This window comes from Bos grunniens, chromosome 23 (assembly GCF_055505025.1).
Source record: "Bos grunniens cultivar Pamir isolate PY7600 chromosome 23, Bosgru_T2T1.0, whole genome shotgun sequence".
NCBI classification, from domain to species: Eukaryota; Metazoa; Chordata; class Mammalia; order Artiodactyla; family Bovidae; genus Bos; species Bos grunniens.
Window position 1 is genome coordinate 17,102,834 of NC_141187.1, and position 22,031 is coordinate 17,124,864.

The window sequence follows — 22,031 nt, forward strand, 5'->3', positions numbered from 1 at the left end:
GCCCCAGGTGAGGGGGTGATGGGGGTGCCCCCCAGGCACAGGTGCTCCCGGCGGGCAGGCGCGGTGCAGGTTTCCAGACATCGGCCTCTGAGCATTTTCCACTCATCCGTTCGCCACGCAGGAAATAAACAACATTAGGCGTTGTTTCTTGACCTCTTACTCTACGTCTGCACAGTCATAGACCCTTCGTCTGTATTAGCTCACCCCCAACCCCCATCCATCTCATTCCATACTAGTTTTACAAGAGAGGAAACTGAGGCACAGTGAAGTCAGGCAATGTATCCGAAGACCCAGAGCTGGCGAGTTCTGGGGTTCAAATCCAACCTCTGCGTCCTGCCAGACACTCGCAAACAGGGGTGCATGGAAGACCCTCCCCCCCATCCTGAGGAGGCTGACCCGCGAGCGAACCACAGATAACCACAGGCACCGCGTGGACGCAACGGCCTGGGAGGGAGACGGGCCAGCGACAGCCTCCAGCCAGCAGCGCCTTCAGGCTCACCCGCAAACACCTGCAGATTCACAAAGGGCGAGAGGGCAGCGTGATGCACCGGAACACCGGAACTGGATGGCTGTGAAGCTCTAGTTCCAAATGGGGCTCCTGGGACCCCAGCACAAAACAGGGTTTCCCTTCAGATTTCCCTCTCAGGAGAATCACCTGGATACTTAAGAATACAGATTCCCAGGCCCCTCTCCTAGACTGCAAATCATGGGGACCCAGCGGGATCCCACACAACCATCCAGGAAAGTTCGGGGCGTCCCAGAGATGTGCTTTTCATGAAAAAGCGATTTCATTTAAAAACAGGTGTGAAACCTTGGGCTCATTTTCCGGGGCAAACTTCCGGGTCTCACTGAACCCACCGCTCACAAAAGGTCACGTGAGCCGGGGTGGGGGTGGGGGTGGGGGAGGTCACCTTGCGGACCTCGCAAGGCCTCGGAAAGCTCCCCTGGGCGCGCGTCGCCCCGCCCCCTGGCTCCCGCCCCTCCCCGCCCCCTGGCTCCCGCCCCGCCCCGCCCCGCCCCGCCCCGCCCCCTGGCTCCCGCCCCGCCCCGCCCCCTGGCTCCCGCCCCGCCCCGCCCCCTGGCTCCCGCCCCGCCCCGCCCCCTGGCTCCCGCCCCGCCCCGCCCCGCCCCTTAACTACAAGTCCCGTCGTGCCCCGCACTCGCGTACATTACGCCAGGGCAAGATGGCCGACGCGGCGGCCACTGCCGGGGCTGCGGGCTCCGGAACGGTAAGGGCGGGAGGCAGTCGCTGGGCCGGAGCCGAGACAGTCGGAGTATTCGGCAACTTTCCCCTTACCCGGGCTACGAACCCATACCCAGAAACCCAGCCCCACCCTGAACCCTACGTGGAGGAGGGTCTTTCAGGCCGTACGTGACTCTCCATCTCCCCCCCCACGCGCCATTCTCGAGACTTGGCAGCGGCCTCCGGAGTCGGTGGACCTGTGTACTGATTGGCCCGTTCTTTGTTGGAGGGGGAGGGGTTGGGAACCCGGAACAGCTCCTGATTGGTCCAGTGAGGCCGTTTTCGCCTTCTTATTGGCCCGCTAAAGTTGGGAGGGATTCCCATTTCAAAATAATTTAGGTTTCCTACTTTTTCTGTCGTCTTCTCAGCATCATGTGTTGTTTGTTGCTTTGACTCTCCTCGTTAGTGAAATGGTCTGGAGATGGGAAGAACGAGAAACAGAGATCACTTTTTTTCTGGGAGATGGGCACGAGTTCCAATCCCATCATCCATGTTTTTTCAGCTATATATTCTGAAAATCTGCTAAAATAGAAAAAACAGCCGCTTTGTGTTATGGAATTGTTAAGTGTTAGGTAGGCAGAAAGTTTGTCTCCGAATTTAGAGCCCCTAGGATGCTCAGTTACTGTTCATTTGGCCAAGAGCTATAAATCCAAAGTACCTGTAAGTATTTAGCAAAAGAACCTTTGCTTGCCAGTGACAGTATGTGAGCTCTAATTGCATCATTGTCCAGTGAATAAAAATGTTCTCTGTTTCTGGGCTGCTGATTCACAGAGATCAGGAAGTAAACAGTCCACTAACCCTGCTGATAACTACCATCTGGCCCGGAGGCGAACCCTGCAAGTGGTTGTGAGCTCCCTGCTGACAGAGGCAGGGTTTGAGAGTGCTGAGAAAGCATCTGTGGAAACATTGACAGAGATGCTGCAGAGCTGTAAGTACCAGGAAACGATAGGAAACAGTAGGCCTTCTTCCAGTCAAACATCTGTTCTGTGTCCTGCATCATGATAGTGTTGAAAAGGTTTAAGAAAAGGAAGGACACTGTTAAGCGACTAACAGGCTTTAGAATAAGATAGACCTGGGTGTAAGTTCTCACTCTGCCACTTAATAGCTTGGGTCAACCACTAAACTTCCTGAACCTCAATTTCCTTATTTGTGAAAAGGGCTAATAATTTGCACATTTTGGACTTTTGAGTATAAGTGAGATATATATGTAAAACAGTCAAAGCTGAAAATGTAAGCCCTCAATGACTTGTAGGTGGTGTTATTATTACTGTTTGTTCTCTATGCTCAAAGAATTTGCACTTTTATTGGAGAGTCAGGATTAAGTCCCATGAAATAGATGCCACACATTATATAATCAAATGCTATATTATGTGATACAAAGAGTGAGGGAGGATAAGTTTTACAAAATGGAAAAAAAAAAAACCCACCACTGCTTTTAAAAGAAAGTATCTTAAGATTTAGGAGCCTGGAATGGTCTCACACAGGGTTGTGCATAATCAATGTATTTCCCTCTTTGGGCCTTGGGTAGGGAAGGGAAGGATGAGATGAGGGATGGGGCATTAAGGTGTTTTGGGAGGAATCAGCCCTGTGAATGGAAGTGAGAGAAAGGTTTAGGTAGAGAGGGAAAAGTTCAAACAAAGAATTGGCCAGCTCAGCAGGGAACCCTGGAGGGATTATTGCCCATCAGAGTTTCTGACAGTAGGCCCCCAAAGCCCTGCCTTTGTAATCTTGATCAGTCATGGATGTGGGCTGCTCCAGGAAAGGTGTGATCTGGGGTGAGATGACTCTGCAGCTGATGTTTGGGACTTCAAAATACCAAATGTTTTCCTAAAGCAGCTATCTCAAACTCCTTTAGATTCTTAAATATTGAGGGTCCTAAGGAATTTTGTATACATGGGCTTTTTTTTATATAATATTCTCTCTTTTTTTTTTTTTAATTAAGCTCTTTTGGAGGCAGGGGCTGCTCTAGGTCTTTGTTGCTGCGTGCAGGCTTCCTGCAGATGCAGCGAGCAGGGGCTACTCTAGTTGCCGTGCATAGGCTTCTCATTGCAGTGGCTTCTCTTGTTGCAGATCACAGGCCCCAGGGTGCATGGGCTTTAGTCGTTGCAGAGTGTGGACTCGGTAGCTGTGGTACATGGACTGACTTGCCCTGCGGCATGTGGAATTTTCCTAGACCAAGGATTGAACTTGTATCCCCTGCATTGGCAGGTGGATTCTTAACCACTGGACCACGAGTGTAATATCAACATGGGCTTTATATAGAGAGATTTTGCCACATTAGAAAATGAAATTGAGAACATCCTAAAACAAGGATGCACATGGACACATTCCATTAGCCAGCAAAGCCATGATGTCATCACAGGTGACATAGCCTCTGGAAAACATGACAGAGAGTGAGAGTGGAAAAAGTCAAAGAATGTCTCATTTTATTATGAAAATACTTAAGTCCACAGGCTTTTTGTGTTTGTGTAAAATGGAGCACAATTTCAGAATTTTCCTGAAACTGCTCATCCACCTCTGAAGCCCATTCATGGAGCCTAGCCTCCTGTTTCCCCTTTCCCCTGAGGGACTTCTGAGTGACTGAAAAAGAGGTTTCAGCTTCAGGTAAAAGAAAAAAAAACTGACACCCAAATAATAAGACCTTTATTTATTTATTTTTTTGATGGCACAATATACATACCATAAAATTACGATTTTAATTACTTTTAAGCATTCAGTAGTGTTAAATATAGTCACAGTGGTGTCAGCCATCAGCACTGTCCATTTTCAGAACTTTACTTTTTCATGGTTCTGAACAGTAACTCTGTAGCCATGAACAACAGCCCCCTATCCCTCCTTCTTCCCAGCTCCTGGTAACCTCTAATCTAATTTTTGTCCCTATGGATTTTCTTTTTTTCTATATACCTCATGTAAGTGGAATCTTAAAATGTTTGACTGGTTGGCTTATTTCACTTAGCAGGATGTTTTCGAAGTTCATTCATGGGCTTCTCTGGTGGTCCAGTGGTTAAGAATCTGCCTTGCAATGCAGGGGACACGGGTTCAATCCCTGGTTCAAGAAGATTCCACATACCATGGGGCAGCTAAGGCTGTGAGCTCTAGAGCACGTGCTCCACAATAAGACAGGCCACCACAGTGAGAAGCCCGCGCTCCACAGGGAGGAGCAGCCCTCACTCTCTGCAACTAGAGAAAGCCTCTGGGCAGCGACAAAGACCCAGCACAGCCAACAACTTAAAAATTAATAAGTAAATAAATATTTTATAAAAACACAGGAAACCTAGATGGGAGGGAGTTTAGAGGAGAATAGATACATGTATATTATGACTGAGTCCCTTTGCTGTCTACCTGAAACTGTCACAGTATTGTTAATTGCATTGGCTATACTCCAATATAAAATACAAAGTTAAGAAAAAAACCAAAAAGTTCATTCATGTATCTTATATCAGAATGCCATTCCTTTTGAAGGCTGAGTAATACTCCGTTAAAGGTATAGACTACATTTTCTGGATGTGTTCCTCTGTGGATGGACGTTGGGCTGTCTCTCCCTTTTGGCTGCTGTGAACAGTGCTGCTGTAAACATGCAGACGCAAGTGTCTGTTTGAGTCCCTGTTTTCCTTTCACTCGGGTGTATACCTAAGAGTGGAGTTGCTGGCTCATATGATCGTTCTGTGTTTAACCATTTGGGAACTGAGAACAAGACTTTCTGCTTTTGATCCTTCCTTAGACATTTCAGAAATTGGAAGGAGTGCCAAGTCTTACTGTGAGCACACAGCCAGGACCCAGCCCACACTGTCAGATATTGTGGTCACCCTTGTCGAGATGGGTGAGTACATCTCCAGTTTCCATTTCTTCGGTGCAGCTGAGTTGGGAACATGAGAGAGAGAGAGGAGTCCCCAGGAGGCAGGCTGGTCTGCTGAATGTCCTTGAATCTCCTCGTGAGTCTCTGGTTTGCTTTCAGCTTGACAGTTATCACAAGAGGGTTCCTCTGAACCCCTGTAAGAGACCTCTTAACTCCTCTGGGGGACTCTGTTGGAGCTTCCTTTGAGTGGCAGCAAAGTCGGGAGTTTAAACTATTTCACCGCAGCATTACTTCCCGTTCCATGTTGAGTGGCCTAGGCAGTGATTTTTGTTTTCCTGTCTTTTAGGTTTCAATGTGGACACTCTCCCTGCGTATGCAAAACGGTCTCAGAGGATGGTCATCACCGCCCGTAAGTGACTGTGAACCAAGATATCCGATAGTGCTCAATTAATGCTGGTAGAGTGAAGTAATTGAATAGGGCAGGGACTGGTTATAGCTACTGCCTCACTGCAGGCTCCTTTCCATTATTTGGGGCTACCTACAGTGTAATCTTGATTTGGGCCGATGGAATTAGGTTGTGAAATTCATCTCGATGCTACTTGAGAAATATGAGAGTTCTTGTTCCTGCTTAGATCAAGAGTCAGTAAACTATGGGTACTGTGGCCCACCACCTATTTTTGTAAATAAACCTTTGTGGGTACACAGCCACATTTACTTATTACCTATGGTTGCTTTCTTGCTGTAATGGCAGGGTTCAGTAGTTGTGACAGACTGCATGACTTGCGAAACCTAAAATATTTACTTTTTGTCCCTTTATAGAAAAAGTTTGATGATCTCTGCCTTCGATACACTGAGCACCATAAACTGAGTTGGAGTAACTAGTTTGGGTTTATGGAACCTGGCAAGAATTCACTAGTTTGTTTTTGTTTCATCGCTCTTTTCAGGCTGGCATCTTTTTAGGAATCTCTCACGGCAGCAGTGGAAGGTGCCGTTTTAATCCCCTCCTCACTTAACTTTCCCTGGCTCAGTGTTTGTCTTTGTCACTTGGGTTCTTGAAAAGAGCGAGCAGCCCACCTAACTTGCTTAGTTCCTCAGGCCTCTCGTTTACCTAGTTAACTTGTCACAGCCACCAACTCACCTACCTGAGAGGCACACGGGCAGATTATTGTACATGGGAATGTCATCCCAGGTTAAGCAGAGGTTGGGGGCAGGGGTACCCTTTCAGGTCCTCAAGCCATTGAACGCCTTTTATTGGTAGAAGTACAAAGTGCCTGTTGCATAGAACACTGAGGTCCAGCGTTTATTTTGAGAAAAGGAGGGTCGGGTTAAGGACGCAAGACCTCTGGTGGAAGAGTAACCAGTCGTGACTCTGTTGCAGCTCCGGTGACCAATCAGCCGGTGGCCCCCAAGGCCCTCACTGCAGGACAGAACCGACCCCACCCGCCACACATCCCCAGCCATTTCCCTGAGTTTCCCGACCCCCACACCTACATCAAAACTCCGGTGAGTGACAAGGCCATGCTAGAGGCTGTGACTGATGCAAAAGCAGACTCAATTCTACCTGGCTGTCAGACTGGAGTCCATAAGTTTATCGGTAACAGGGTAGTTCAGGACTCAGAATGTCTCTCCTCGAAAATGTCTCCAATTTGGCTATCTTCTGCACTTTGCTGGCAAAAATAGAGTTAACGAAGAAATTGAAGCTGGCACAATTTTGCCTCTCCCATCCAGACACAAAAGTCAGTTCGGTTGCTCAGTTGTGTCTGATTCTTTGTAACCTCATGGACTGCAGCATGCCAGGCTTTCCTGTCCATCACCAATTCCCGGAGCTTGCTCAAACTCAGGTCCATCAAGTTGGTGATGCCAACCATCTCAACCTCTGTCATCCCTTTCTCCCCGCCGGCTTCAATCTTTCCCAGCATCAGGGTCTTTTCCACTGAGTCAGTTCTTCGCATCAGGTGGCCAAAGTACTGGAGTTTCAGCATCAGTCTTTCCAATGAATATTCAGGACTGATTTCCTTTACAACAGACTGGTTGGATCTCCTTGCAGGCCAAGGGACTCTCTCAAGAGTCTTCTCCAACACCATAGTTCAAAAGCATCAATTCTTTGGCACTCAGCTTTCTTTATAGTCCAACTCTCACATCCATACATGACTACTGGAAAAACCATAGCTTTGACTAGATGGACTTTTGTCAGCAAAGTAATGTCTCTGCTTTTTAATATGCTGTCTATGGTGGTCATAGTGCTTCTTCCAAGGAGCAACTGTCTTTTAATCTCATGGCTGCAGTCACCATCTGCAGTGATTTTGGAGCCCAAGGAAATAAAGTCTTTCACTGTTTTCATTGTTTCTGCATCTATTTGCCATGAAGTGATGGACTGGATGCCACGATCTTAGTTTTCTGAATCTTGAGTTCTGAGCCAACTTTTTCACTCCCCTCTTACACTTTCATCAAGAGGCTCTTTAGTTCTTGTTCACTTTCTGCCATAAGAGTGGTGTCATCTGCATATATGAGGTTATTGATATTTCTTCCAGCAATCTTGATTCCAGCTTGTGCTTCTTCCAGCCCGGCATTTCACATGATGTACTCTTCATATAAGTTAAAGAAACAAGGTGATAATATACAGCCTTGACGTGCTCCTTTCCCAATTTGGAACCAGTTTTTTGTTCCATATCTGGTTCTAACTATTGCTTCTTGACCTGCATACAGATTTCTAAGGAGGCAGGTCAGGTGGTCTGCTATTCCCGTCTCTTAAAGCATTTTCCACAGTTTATTGTGATCCACACAGTCAAAGGCTTTGGCATAGTCAATAAAGCAGAAGTAGATGTTTTTCTAGAACTCTTACTTTTTCAATGACCCAACAGATGTTGACAATTTGATCTCTGATTCTTCTGCCTTTTCTAAATCCGGCTTGAATATCTGGAATTTCACAATTCACATACTGTTGAAGCCTGGCTTGGAGAATTTTGAGCATTACTTTGCTAGCATATGAGATGAGTGCAATTGTGCAATAGTTTGAACATTCTTTGGCATTGCCTTTCTTTGGGATTGGAATGAAAACTGACCTTTTCCAGGCCTGTGTCCACTGCCAAGTTTTCCAGATTTGCTGGCATATTGAGTGCAGCACTTTCACAGCATCGTCTTTTAGGATTTGAAATAGCTCAACTGGAATTCCATCATCTCCACCAGCTTTGTTCATAGCAATGCTTGCTAAGGTCCACTTGACTTCCCATTCCAGGATGTCTGGCTCTAGGTGGGGGATCATACTATTGTGGTTATCTGGGTCATGAAGATGGTTCTGGTTCTTCTGTGTATTCTTGCCATCACTTGTTAATATCCTCTAGATACAAAAGTACCTAGCCACATAAAGAAAAGACCTATTCCACAAAACATTGATAGTAATTCTTGGTTAGAGTGTAGCCAAGTGTTGTTTTGTGTATGCTTTTCTGGGTTTTCCAAATTTTCCATAATAGGTAAGAGTTATTTTTGAAATCAGGGTAAAAGTTACTTAAAACATACTTGGTGGGACTTCCTTGGTGGTCCAGTGGTTAAGACCACTGTTCCACTGCAGGGGCATGAATTTGATCCCAGGTCGGGGAACTAAGATCCTGCATCCCATGTGGCACAGCCAAAAAAAAAAAAGCTTGGTAATATGAAATGTAATTTATCATAGGAGAAAGCAGTGGCACCCCACTCCAGTACTCTTGCCTGGAAAATCCCATGGACGGAGGAGCCTGGTAGGCTGCAGTCCATAGGGTTGCTAAAAGTCGGACACGACTGAGCAACTTCACTTTCACTTTTCACTTTCACGCATTGGAGAAGGCAATGGCAGCCCACTGCAGTGTTCTTGCCTGGAGAATCCCAGGGATTTGTTTGCTCTTTTACGTGCAAGTTATAATGTAATTCCATATGAAAACAACGTACGTTGGAAGATTATCTGACCCTTATTCAAGGTTCGGGAAACCTGTTGGCTCCTTTTTAGTGGCAACTACATGATAGCCTATGCTCTTGCATTTTTTGAAATCTTGGTTTAAATCTTGGTGGAATACGAAGTCACAGGTCTGATTCTAGGTTCAGTTTATTTTGAAACTTTAACAGCTCTCATAGTTGAAAAAGATACATTACAAAGATAGGTGGCATCTTAGGCTGTCCTTAATAAACCATAAGAGTAATTTTTTTTCATTCTCACCTACCAATTATTTGAAGAATTTTGTTAATTAAATTTCTAACTTTTATAATAAATGTCAAGCAGTTGTCTTAAAAATAATCGTAAGATCTTGCTTTTTAATGTTTTTTAAGCAGAGTGTTCAGGATCTCATCAAATTCTTCATTTGGGGAAGATTTCAAACATGTCAGAAAATCTTGTTATCACATTACACCAAGGGTCCTGGGTGGTCCCATCAGGGCTTGGAGGGGGTTAGAGGTGGACAATTCCCCATTCTCCCTTGAGGATACATTTCTTATGCCTGAGTCCAGCTGTCATGGTAGCTAAATGAAGGCCTAGGATCAATCACTATATAAATATTTGTACATTTCTTAATTTTTAAGATTCAAAGTAAATGTTAATGATAGTCTTATTGCTTTCTTTGTGCCCTTCCACCGCCCTTGGAGATCTCTGCTCTGGGTGACGGTAGAGGGTCATTTAAAGGGTGGGAGGACAGAGCAACAGCAAGGCAGGGACTCAAGAGCAGTGCGATCACGGGTATTTTCTCTGCGTCTTTGCTACTCTCCCTTTAGACGTACCGCGAGCCCGTGTCAGACTACCAGGTCCTGCGAGAGAAGGCCGCGTCCCAGAGACGCGACGTAGAGCGGGCACTCACCCGTTTCATGGCCAAGACAGGCGAGACCCAGAGTCTTTTCAAAGATGACGTCAGCACGTTTCCACGTGAGTCTTTCCCCTCTGTGGACCCTGCCTTCTCCTTGAGGCATCGTCCTCTCTTCCCTCCCTCATTGTGGTTGGAAGAAACAAGTAAGCTTTGTCCTTATCTTGGGTGGAACTTGTTCTTCAGATTTCTGGCTCTTTTTTCCAGATCTTCAGGGCCTGTCCCTAACGATCACTCTAAAATAGTCATGACCTGTGTTGGAAGTGGATGCTTGAGGTTCGTTGAGTTGAGGTCACCTCAAGGGTGACTGAGCCCTGGGCGTTGGGGAGGCTCATCCGGTGAGAAGGCAGCCCTGGTCGTAGAAGGACCTGGCGTCAGGGTCCAGGCAGTTACAGAGCCAGGCTTCACCTTCGTGGTATCCTCTCACAGGGCCCACCACTGAAGTTCTCATCTCAGCACTACCATTTCGCTCTGTGACCAAGTTCCTTCCTCCATCAGCCTCAGGGTTTCCCTAGGGGAGCGAGGGCGATGGGCTTGGATGGGTCAGCAGGCTCCTCGTGGATCCTCGCTGTGTTCCTGGCCATGGATCTACAGCAGCTAGGTTACTAAGTCCAGAAACTATGCTGATCACTTCCCTTCTGTTACCTTGTGAGCTCCTTGAGTGAACCTCTGAGTCAGGAACTATTTCCACTGCCCTTCCAAGAAGCCAAGGCTTCTAGAGAAAAGCAATGGAGTAATTTGCCGAAGGTCACATGGTGAGCAGATGGTATTCAGACCTAGTTCTTTCTGTGTGCAGGACCCACACCTGAGCCATGTTGAAACGAATCTTTGAGTGTCTCCTGTTAATTCTACCATAGAAGTATACACAGAGACTTTCTTTCAATTTTTTTTAAACAGTAATTTCTCCTCGGCCTCATTGCTTTTTGGAGGAATTGGATTGCTCCTTTACCTGGAGTGCCCTCCAGCTCCATGGATATACTCCAGGCCAAGAGTTCTCAGGTCCACTGTCAGGACTTGGTCCTTCAGGCTGAAGGGATCCATATCTTTGCTCTAGTAATGAAGCTGAGGGGCTAACTGGCCTCGGGTATAAGATCCCTAAGCTGATGCTTCGCTAGGATTCAGCCCCAGTCCTCTCTGGTGCTTGGTAAAAGAAGCTCTGAAGTCATATTGCCTGGGTTCATATCCCACTCTGCCACTTCCTGTGTGTTTGAGGGGGTCTCATAACCTCTCCATTCTTCAAGTTCCCCATCTGTAAGATGAGGCTGGTAATTGTACTTGTTTAGTAAGGTGGAGATGAGGATTAAAGGTAACGTGTAAGTGTTACCTGGCCCATGGTGAGTGCCCCAGCGTGTGAGCCATCCCTGCCGCTGGGTGCTGCTCACTGATGTGTCGTAAGGCTCCTGGCCTCTCTTCCAATCCCCCAGTGATCGCTGCCAGGCCTTTCACCATCCCCTACCTGACGGCTCTTCTTCCGTCCGAGCTGGAGATGCAGCAGATGGAGGAGACGGATTCCTCGGAGCAGGACGAGCAGACGGACACAGAGAACCTCCCTCTTCACATCAGCCCGGTGAGTCCAGCCTTCCGTCTGCTTCAGCGCACCCCCCCACCCCCACCCCCGCAGTGCTGCTCACTGCCTGTCTCCCCAGGGGTTGGACAGGACCCCCTCAGTCTCTGGCCTCTTGTGAGGGACTTGCATGATGGGCCTGTGGTGATGTGATCTCTTGCTCCCTGGGGATTCGTTCAGTCATCCAGCAGATACTGAATGAGCCCCTGCCAGAGTCAGGCATGTGTCAGGTGCTGCGAAATTAGCAGAAGGCAAAATAGACAAAACATCCTGCCCTCACGGAACTAAGGAAAAATGAGACCTTAGGGGACAGGAGTAGGTATGGGCCTGGGGGGTGTGGTATTAGACAGGGTGAGTGAGAGGTGGATAGGTAAGCGAAGGCCTGAGGAAACAAGGCCTGCACTTTTCTGGGAGGGGAGCCTTCCCCGCAGAGGAAATGGCAGATGCAAAGGCCCCGAGGTGGGAACTGCTGTGTTGAAGAAGAGCAGAGGCCGTGGGGGTGACCAGGGGGACGCGAGTAAGAGGGGAGCAGCAGGGGACGGGGTCAGGGAGCTCCCGGGGCTCAGGTCTTCACGGTACACCAGCACTTGGGCTTTTTGTCCGTGAGATGGGAGCCGCGGGACCTGCTAAGCAGAGGTGGGTCTCGGGATGGGTGAGGTTGTGCGGTCGAGGTGGACTACACAGGGTGAGGGCGGAGCAGAGCCCGCTCGGGAGGCTGGTGCAGGAAGCTGAGAGACGGTGGCAGAGGGAGAGACATGGTCAGGTAGATTATTTAGCCAAATTCTAGATAATTTTCAGAAAAGAACCGACTGATAGAGTGAATGTGAGAGAAAGAGAGTCAAAGACAAATGCAAGGTTTTTTGCCTGAACAGTAGGAAAGAAGCACTTGCCTTCAGCCAAGAAGGGGGAGGTTTTGCGGTAGAACAAGGGTAGCGGGGGAACCAGGAGTTGAGGTGTACATGAGGTAAGTTTGAGATGCTTATTATATCCGGGTGGTGAGATCAGGTAGGGGCCTCCCTAGTGGCTCAGTGCTAAAGAATCCTTCTGCCAATGTAGGAGCTGCAGGAGATGCAGGTTTGATCCCTGGGTCGGGAAGATGCCCTGGAGAAGGAAATGGCAACCTACTCCAGTATTCTTGCCCGGATAATCCTGCCCGGATAAACCCGGAGGAGCCTGATGGGCTGCAGTCTGTGGAGTCACAAAAAGTCATGGTGCTGTCAGGTAGGAAGGTGTTTGGGCTCAAAGTGCAAGTCTGGGAGTCCTCAGCATGTAGATAGTGTTGAAAACCACGAGAGACCAGATGAGTGCCTAGGGAGCAATGAGGATAAAAAAGAGAAGTACCAGGACTGAGCCCTGGGGCTCTGCACTGTTCAGCAGGTGAGGAGACAAGGAACCAGCCAAGGATGTGGAGAAGGCACAGCAGGGAAGGTGGCGCATCCTGGACGCCAAGGGAAGAAAGCTTCAGGAGGAGGAGAGTGATCCGCTTGATCTGCTATGTCTGCACCTGTGGCTGGTTCCAGCCATGTGAGGACCGAGACTTTGTCGCTTAGATTTGGCAATGCCATTTCAGGAAGAATGAGAGCAAGTGAATTCAAAGAGAATGGGAGGAGAGAAACTGGACTTAGTGAGTACAGACTTGTGTTGTTCTTCACAGTGGCGAGTAGTCCACAGGCAACTAAGTCTAAATTGATGTAAATTAAATATAACAAAAAATTCAGTTCCTTAGTCACACCAGCTGCATTTCTGTAGCCACCTGTGACTCCTGCTACCCTGCTGGGCAGTGCAGACATGAACAGTTAAATCATCACATAAAGTTCCATTAAATGTAGACCGTGATTTCAAGGAATTTTGCTGTGGTGGGAAGGAGAGAAATGGAGTGGTAACTAAAGGGAAAGAATTAAGGTCAGAGAGGTGTGACAAGATGCCTGTGCTGATGGGAGTGATCTGGTAAAGTTGATTCAGGAGAGGAAAACATTTTGGAATGATGATCTTTGGTAGGGCAGGAATCCAGTACCCCAAAGGAGGGGTTAACCTGATTGTGGACTTTTCCCAGCCAGGATAGGAGACAAAGAGTGTGGACAGAGACAAAGGTTGAGGAGGGGAGTGTGCGCGTGGAAACTTGGGGGTGTTCCTTTCTGGTTATGATGTATTGTCCTCCGCAAGTAAGAGGGTAAGAGCCACTCTTATTTATGCATCAGGAGAGAAAGTTCCAAGTAGAGGCACAGACCTGCCAGAAGCTCTAATGCCTTTAAGGCTTATTGGACCCTTAGAGTGAGGTTGCCATATTCATCTGTCCTTTAAGGCTGGCCCTGGCTTTTAAGCAAGAGGTGGCTCAGTGGTTGTAACCAGACTGAGGCTTCTCTGAGCTGTGAGGCCCCAGGTGGTAGCCCGCAACCCTGGGATGCAGGCGGAGAGTGCCAGTTCTGACTCTAGTTTATTGACGGTCTCCCTTGCCTGATCACATATCTCTTTAATATTGAATTATTCCTTTCAGAATTAGGGCTGGCGGCCCGTGGCTTTACGTAAAGCAGAGGAGCTTGTTATCCTACGCTTCTGGTTTGGACTCTGTTAAGTCGGTCTAAGATATGGTGATTGGGTCATGGACTAAGATGAGGTTCACCTTATGAGAAGGAGGAATCTTCTAAACAAGCATCACAATCCCTTTGTAAGTAAGCTCAAGAGCTTGCAGTTGAGTTACTTAACACCCTGGGGAGTGACTTAGATGAGGTCATGGCGGTGAGTGCAGCAAGGCGGACTGGATGCCAGGAGCTGCCTGAGGACTTCAGGATCCCTGGAGGCCAAGCCAGACAGCAAAGAGTAAAAAGACCTGAGCCTGGGGAGTCAGACTGGCCTGGCTGCAAATCCAGACCGGGCTGCTTTCCACTACGTGATGTTGGTTGCCTGACCCAGCATCTGAGTCTGTTTCCTTACAAATGAGAATGCCTACTTCAAGGGGAAGTGAGGAGCCTGAGATAAAATCAGCTCATCTATGTTGGGTGCTTGGCATACGGCAGCCCAAGGCACCCCTGCCCACCCCCTCCCCACCCCTGTTGTATGGCCGTGTGCTCTTCTGTACAGAACAGAGAAATAAAAATCTTCAAGAGAAGGATTCCAGCAACAATTTTTGGACAATCAATTGGGCTTGTTATTTTGTTGGACTGGCAACAATCAAACATTTAAAATCCGGAATGTACAAAAAGATGTGTGGTGACCCTCTTTCACTCTCCCTTTCCCTCCTACAGAGCAGCCAGCATCACCACTCTCTTGTGAATCCTTCTAGAGACTTTGTTTGAATTTATTTTTTTGGCCATGCTGTGCAGCACGTGGGATCTTACAGTTCTCCGGCCAGGGAGCAAACCTGTACTCCCTGCATTGGAAGCGTGGAGTCTTAACCACTGGGCCGCCGGGGAAGGCCTTAGAGATGCTTTTTAATTGTTGTTTTGAACATACGCAGCAAATTGCAGTTTTTACCCCTTGCTTTCTTCCCTTGTGGAGCTACTTGGCGGTCATTCCACATCCTTGTATGCGGAGCTGTTTCGCCCCTCCCTATAGTTCCACCCTCTTGTGTGGACTTTACAAGCCAGTCCCCTGTGGACATTAGGTTATTTCCTGTCTTTATACACACATTGTTAACAAGGAGTTCACTAACTGGTGTTTTAACGTGTTCTTTTATCTGTGGAGGACAAAGCTCTCACGGACTGTTGCTAGGTAGTTACTTTGTTGAGCTTGGTTCTAGTTTCTCTATCTAGGAACATGAAGGGGCTCTTCATTTTAAATTGGTGTATCAGATGATTATTTTCTCGTACATTCGAACCAGCTGCCGTCTGCAGGCAATCCCAGTGCCTCACCCTTTACTCTTTTCTGAACAATATACCATTCACTAATTCAACAAGTATTTACTTAATACCTGGTAGGTGCCAGACATTGTTCTGGGTGCTTGGGACACATCAGTGACCAGCACAAAGACAACCGCTGCCTCTTGGCAGCCCATGTGCTGGCAGTGGGGGCTTGACCATGAAGCGTAACACGTAAATCCGTCACTATATCGTATGTTAAAGATGAAAAGTGCTCTGGGTGCAGGCGGGGGCACTGAGTAGGGAAAGATCCAGGGTAAAGCTGGAGGTTTCCGTTTTACGTAGGGTGCTCAGGGTACACATCATAGGGAAGGTGACATCCGAGCCGTCTTGAAGGAGGTGAAGGATTGAGCCTTGGGCTCTCTGGGGCAGTGTCCTGGAAAGGGAACAGTAGGAAGGCGAGAGGGGCTGTGACTGAGGCCGGTGGGATGGGCGTGGGGGAGAGGAAGAGGGAGAGGTCAGGTCAGGAAAGGCCTTGTGAGCAGTGTGAGGAGCTGTCTTCCCATTGGGTGAAGTGGGAGTCATGAGAGGATGTGGGGCGGAGGAGGGGCAGGTCTGAGTTGCTCCAGGGAGCATTGGCCGTGCTGGTGACCACGGGCAGGCAGAGGATGGACTGTGACGGGATGGCTGTTAGGAGGCGGCTGTCCATCCAGGTGGGACACAGCAGGGGGTCCTACCAGGGGGTTCCACTAGAAGTAATGGAAGTAGATTCTGCCTATATTCTGAAAGTAAGGCCGAGAAATTTTCCTAACAGATTGGCTGGGGGATATATCAGAGAAAGAAGAAAAGCAGGCATGACCGGATTTTGGGGCTTGGGCCAAGGGGAGAATGGAGTTGCCATCACCTATGGCAGTGGGAGGAGCTGTTTGTGCTCGGGGTTGTTTCAGGCACATTGAATTTGAGATGCCTGGAGATGGCAGGTGGTAGAGTGACAGTGGCCGTGCAGGCCTGGAGGTCACGGGAGAGGTGACAGCTGGGTGGGTTCAAGTGGGAGGTGTTGCCGTGGAAATGGTGTTGGAACCCGAGGCTGGAGGCAGCACCCTTGGGTGCCTGGGGTTCACACAGAGCATACACATTGCCTGAGTCTGGCCTTTCTGAGCCCAAGTCACTCCTGACAGTCCTTTTTACTCCCACCTTTTCTTTACAAATCTCAGTTTAGTTACTTTATTTCTTTCATCTACTTCTCCTATCCCTGATGACAGCGTCCTCTGCCCTGCTGTCTTCTGACAGCGCCATCTCCTGCTTGAGGTCAGATCCTCTTTTGCCTCAAGTTATACAACAGCTGACCTGGTGGCTCAAATGGTAAAAAATCTGTTTTTAATGCAGGAGACCCCGGTTTCATCCCTGGGTCAGGAAGATCCCTTAGAGAAGGAAAAAGCAACCCACTCCAGTATTCTTGGCTGGAGAATCCCATGGACAGGGGAGCCTGGTGGGCTATAGTCCACGGGGTTGCAAAGAGTCGGACACGACTGAGTGACTAACACACGCAGACCAGGAACCTCAGTGACGGAGCCTTTGGCCTGTCACCAGGGGGTGCAGCCCAGCCAGCAGCTTCTGGTCACTTACTGCCACTTGGGCCTGAGCCCTTCGTGTGATTCCCCCCAACGCCTCTCCTGCAGCTTCTGCTCATTTTAAAGAAGTTGGAAAATAGAGAGTGTAAAAAAGGAAGGGAAAATCAGCCACCCGTATTTCCAGAAGCAGTTTGTAAAACTTCAGCATCATCGCTGTTTTCTATGTCTGCATCCCATTGTGCTTTAAAAAAAAAAAATCTTCAAGATCGTATTGAATATACTCAAACGTATAAACTTTTCTCCAAAAATCACTTTTCTTGAAAAATGAACAGTGAGAGGCCTGATCCACGGGCCACATGTGGAGGTGGTGGATGCCATTCCCATGTTGGTGCCTTCGTGGGAGCTCTCCGGGCTCCAGCAATTTCCGGCCTTCGCTGGGATATGACCATTGGCACCACGTTGCAAGTACCAGATGCTTGAGAATTTGTGGGGAAGGAGATCATGATTTACATGAAGTTAGCTCCAGGAGGGGCTCCGTGCACACGATCTGTTCTGGTCCGGTACCTCTCAGTCCTGCAGGGGACCGAGGGCCCCTTCTCTCTCTCTCTAAGTTTTAAAAAGTATTTATTTGATTGCGCTGGGGCTTCCTTGTGGCACTCCGGATCTCTTATCTTTGTTGTGGCATGTGGATTCTAGTTCTTTGACCAGAGATTGAACCTGAGCCCCCTGCCTTGGGAGCAAGAAGTCTTAGCCACTGGGCCACCAAGGAAGTCCCACTTCTCTTTTTCTTTATGTCCCCACAGGCTGAAGCATCTGACTTGTGGTCCCTGACTCCCTGGCCCCCCAGCTCTCTGTCCCCTTCCGACTCCTGTCCCTGCCTTCTCAGGATCTTGTGTTCTGTGCTCCACTGTGTCACCTGGCACTCCCGCCTTCCTCTGATCGCAGCCACTGCCTGGCCTCCTCTGGGGCAGAGAGAGGCCCATTAGCCCAGCTTCTGATTTCTCAATGAGAAGGGTGCTTGTAGTGGTTCTTAGCCGCAGGCATGATCACTTTCCTTATGCTGCTGGTTGTTTTGCTTTATTTCGGCTTTTGCTCAAAGGATGATTCTGGAGCCGAGAAGGAGAACACCTCTGTTCTGCAGCAGAACCCCTCCTTGTCGGGGAGCCGAAATGGGGAGGAGAGTATCATCGATAACCCCTATCTGCGGCCCGTGAAGAAACCCAAGATCCGCAGGAAGAAGTGAGTTGGAGGCTGGGGTGCAGAGACGCCTCCCCGTCCAACCGAGGTGGTCTTCTCTGCTCCTGGGCAGAAAAGAGAGGCTCATGGTGGGTCTGAGCCTTGGGCAGAGCTACTTGGGTGACAGGAAGTGTTCCCCCCCTTCCTCTCCATCCTCGTTTCCTGCACGTACCTCTTTCTTGTTGCATGGAGGTTGAGCATCCTGCAGCCCAGGAACCAACCCGCACAGCCCAGCAGTTTTTGTTCCCCTCACCAGAAGGAGAGCTGGTGGGGCCCCGCCAGGTGGGCTCCAAGGATTCCTCTTCTTTCTAGGTCCCTCTCCTGAGCCGAGAAGGAAGCCTGCCTTGTACAGAGGTGTGGATGCCACCCTCCTGGGCGAGTTAAAGCCACTCGAGGGAAGAGGAAGGTGGTCGTCTCGGGTTGAGCCGAGGCTGTGGGGTGTGAACCAGGCATGATTTTAATAGCCAACTCTATTACAATTACCTATTCTCGCTGGATTTTTGGGTTGATGAAGAAATGATGAGACTTTTAATCAGCTGGCCATACCATGGGGTACAGGAATGGTGAATTCATTTATAATCATGGAACTTGATTCTTTGAAACCTGGGAGACGAGAGAAGGTAGCAGAGAGAAAGGGCTCTCTGCCTGCTGTGCTCGTTGCCAGAAAGACAGTGTGCTTAGTTTGTGTTTCAGGATATCTGGACCCTTTCCTTGGCCAACAGTTTGTGGCACCAATTTATCATCCTAGAAACTCCTTATTTCTCTGCTTGCCTGGGCTGCAAGTGCCCTGTTGATTTGGTTGAAGGTGACTTGCCCTTTTTCAATATGTTGGAAGCAGGAGGCTCACCAATTGCAGCCTCATTGTAGGGCCAGCAGGAGTCAGGAGGCGTGACCAGATGCCTTCATGGGGAGGAGAGTGGAAGACAGCACTGACTCTCATCAGCACCTGATGCAATCTCCCTGAGGCAGGGCAGTGCCCTCTCCTGAGAGGTTTATCATTTACTGTCCTGTCATGGAACATGTGCCTGGGAACGACCAAGTTCTGCACCATCCTAGGAAAAGAGATTTTTCTTTGGCAAGACCCTACATCAGTGGATGTACTATGCTATGATTTGATAGCAGAATAATTGATTTTATACAATAGGAAAAGGATCGATGGGACTGGGAGGTGGTAGGGATGAGATTTTGAAGGCCGGGCTTGGCCATATGGTCCAAAGGCTGAGAAACCTGGCAGGTCTGCTGGAGGCTGGCATGGATAGAAGGCCATGTGCCCACCTTACGGCAGAAGTGGGCCAAGAAGAACCCGCATGTCTGAATCTGCCCAAGCTCTTTGCCTCTTCATCCTTGATGTGCCTACAAACCAAGAAAGGAAGATGCTGGGCAAGCTGATACCTTTGGCTGATCTCCAAAGGAAAAGGTTTTCAAACTTAAGTCTGAGGAAGAGAAATGCCAGTGAAACTTGGAAGTTAATACACAGAAAACACGAGACCCTGGGTAAAGTCCTTAGGTCCATCCTGAGCTCTCCTGATACTCAGCCTCTGCAGTCATCTCTTAGTCTTCCATCCTTTTGGTTGAATTTGAAAACTCAAAAAGCCTGGCAGCCTGCTGACAGCAGGCAGCAGGCTCCATGTGCTGGCCTCACTATTCTCTAAACACATCATCCCACTGGCTGGAAGGAAAGTGCTGCTATCAGTAACTGAACAAGGGAAGCAGAATGAGAAAATCGGATTCCCCAGCTCTAGACCAAATAAGAGTTTCCCCCGTCTGTAGTGACCTGAAACCCTTCCAGTTACAGTCGTCAGATCGGACCTGTGCTGACCCCTTCCAAGCTTGTCATTTGGCTCTTTGTTAAGTTTAAATACAGTTCCAGGGTCGAGCCATGGCAGGTACAGGGAAAAATTCCACTTCTTGGAGTGGTCATTCCAGCAGTTTCTCCTGATACTTCCCAGAAAAGCCCCTGTTGATGCTGTAATGCTGAGTGATGAGGTGAAATTTGGAAAAGAATTGCCCTTGTGCTGTTGAGACTTCAGAGGCCATGCTGCTCTAATTCTGTCCTGAACGAAACACTGGGATATGCTTGGACAACCTGAAACTTTGACCCAACTCTTACTGTGTAAAAACTGCATGATCCTCACTGTATATTTATAAATGTTTATTTTTTATAACTTTGGGAGAATGCGTGGAGGGAAAAAGTAGTCAATGAAATCAAATTAAGCATGTGATTTATGAGCTCTTAATAAAAGGTCATGGCACCCCACTCCAGTATTCTTGCTTGGAAAATCCCATGGACGGAGGAGCCTGGTAGGCTGCAGTCCATGGGGTTGCCAAGAGCCGGACACGACTGAGCGACTTCACTTTGACTTTTCACTTTCATGCATTGGAGAAGGAAATGGCAACCCACTCCAGTGTTCTTGCCTGGAGAATCCCAGGGACGGGGGAGCCTGGTGGGCTGCCGTCTATGGGGTCGCACAGAGTCGGACACAACTGAAGCGACTTAGCAGCAATAAAAGGTCATAATAAACTTTGTGAATGAAACAATTACAAGCATTGAACTCAATTTGTATGGAAAAGTTACAGCATTGAGTAAGGCTGTGTAAGTTAGGCTTAGTCCTAAACTAAATAGTCTAAAGTTTTTCATTTGGGAAGTCTGCAAACACAAAACTAGTGTTTTCCCTATGTATTATTCACCCAGCTTCAACATTTAGCAACATCTTTTCAATTCTGTTTCATCTATGTCTTCTACTGTTTTGTTTTTTTAATTACTAGAATATATTTTAAAACAAACCTAAGAGCTGTATCATGTAATCTGTAAATATGTTGTTATGCATCTCTGATAGACTTTTTAAAGTTTTTTTTCAGGTAATTACAGATTGAGAGGATGTTACCCCCACTCCAAAAAAAAAATGTTTTACCAGGGAGGTTACTGGTAGCATCTCAAATAACTAATATCAAACCCAAGAAAATGACGTTGGTACAATCCACAGAGCTTATCCAGATTTCACCTTTGTGTGTGTGTGTAATTCTATATAATTATGTTGTGTAAATTCACAGTCAAGATATCGAACACTGGGGAGCAGGCAGGGATAAACTGGGAGGTTGGAGTTGACATACGGACTACTACAGATGAAAAAGAGGACTTCCCTGGTGGTATAGTGGATAAGAATCCACCTCCCAACGCAGAGGACGTGGGTTTGGTCCCTGGTCTGGGAAGTATCCACAGGCGGAGGAGCAACTAAGCCCATGTGCCAGAACAAGAGTAGCCTGAGCTCTGGAGCGTGCAAGCCCCAACTGCTGAGCCCACGTGCTGCAGCTGCTGAACCCTGAGCACCCAGAGCCTGTGCTCGGCGACGAGAAGCCGTCGCAGTGAGAAGCTCGTGCACAGCAACGAAGATAGCCCCCGCTCACCGTAACTAGAGAAATGCTGCATGCAGCGACGAAGACCCAGTGAAACCAAAAAAAAAAAAATCACCATCAAAGTTATAGATAACTAGTAAGGACCTACTCTGTAGCACAGGGAACTCTACTCAATACAGTGACCTATATGAGAAAAGAATCTAAAAAAGTGGAGATATGTATATGTATAACCGATTCACTTTGTTGTATAGCAGAAACTAACACGACATTGTAAATCAACTTGCCCCAATAAAGTTTTTTTAAAAATTCAGAGCATTCTCATAACCATAAAGTTCCTTCGTGTTGTCTTCTTATAACCATATCCACCTCTCACATCTTCCCCATCCCTACCCTCCGGCAACCACTGCTCTCCTTTCTCCATTTCTTTAATTTTATGTTTAAAACATCACATAAGTGGAATTGTGAGGTTTGTAACCTTTTGAAATTGGCTTTTTCACTCAGCATGAGGAGTGAGAGCCGTCCAGGTGGGTGTGTGTCAGCAGCTCCGCTATTGCCGAGTGGTGTTCCAGGTGTGGATGTACCGTGTTTGTTTAACCATTCGGCTGTTTCCAGTTTGGGGCTCTTACGGCTAAAGCAGCTGTGAACAGCTGTGT

General features: G+C 48.0%; 2 protein-coding genes across 15 annotated transcripts in view; one reads left to right on the top strand and one right to left on the bottom strand.

The window, feature by feature from the left end:
* Positions 1–831, bottom strand: part of CCND3 (cyclin D3) — a 95,667-nt gene extending 94,836 nt beyond the window's left edge. The window contains exon 1 of the mRNA XM_086371615.1: positions 500–831. The gene's annotated coding sequence lies outside the window, so the exon portion shown is untranslated. The remainder of the gene's footprint in view (positions 1–499) is intronic.
* A 335-nt stretch (positions 832–1,166) lies between these two features.
* On the top strand, positions 1,167–21,688 carry TAF8 (TATA-box binding protein associated factor 8). 14 transcript variants are annotated; one of them, XM_086371628.1, is made up of 9 exons: positions 1,167–1,229; positions 2,015–2,171; positions 4,965–5,063; positions 5,386–5,448; positions 6,418–6,542; positions 9,774–9,921; positions 11,284–11,426; positions 17,888–18,027; positions 18,337–21,688. In XM_086371628.1, exons 1-9 carry the CDS (start codon positions 1,185–1,187, stop codon positions 18,347–18,349), a joined length of 933 nt encoding a protein of 310 aa, XP_086227754.1. In that variant the 5' UTR covers positions 1,167–1,184; the 3' UTR covers positions 18,350–21,688. The 14 variants fall into 14 exon arrangements, with proteins under 14 accessions (XP_086227754.1, XP_086227759.1, XP_086227755.1 ...); XM_086371638.1 differs by lacking the exon at positions 1,167–1,229 and adding an exon at positions 1,528–1,903; XM_086371633.1 differs by lacking the exon at positions 4,965–5,063.
* The last annotated feature ends 343 nt before the right edge of the window (positions 21,689–22,031 follow it).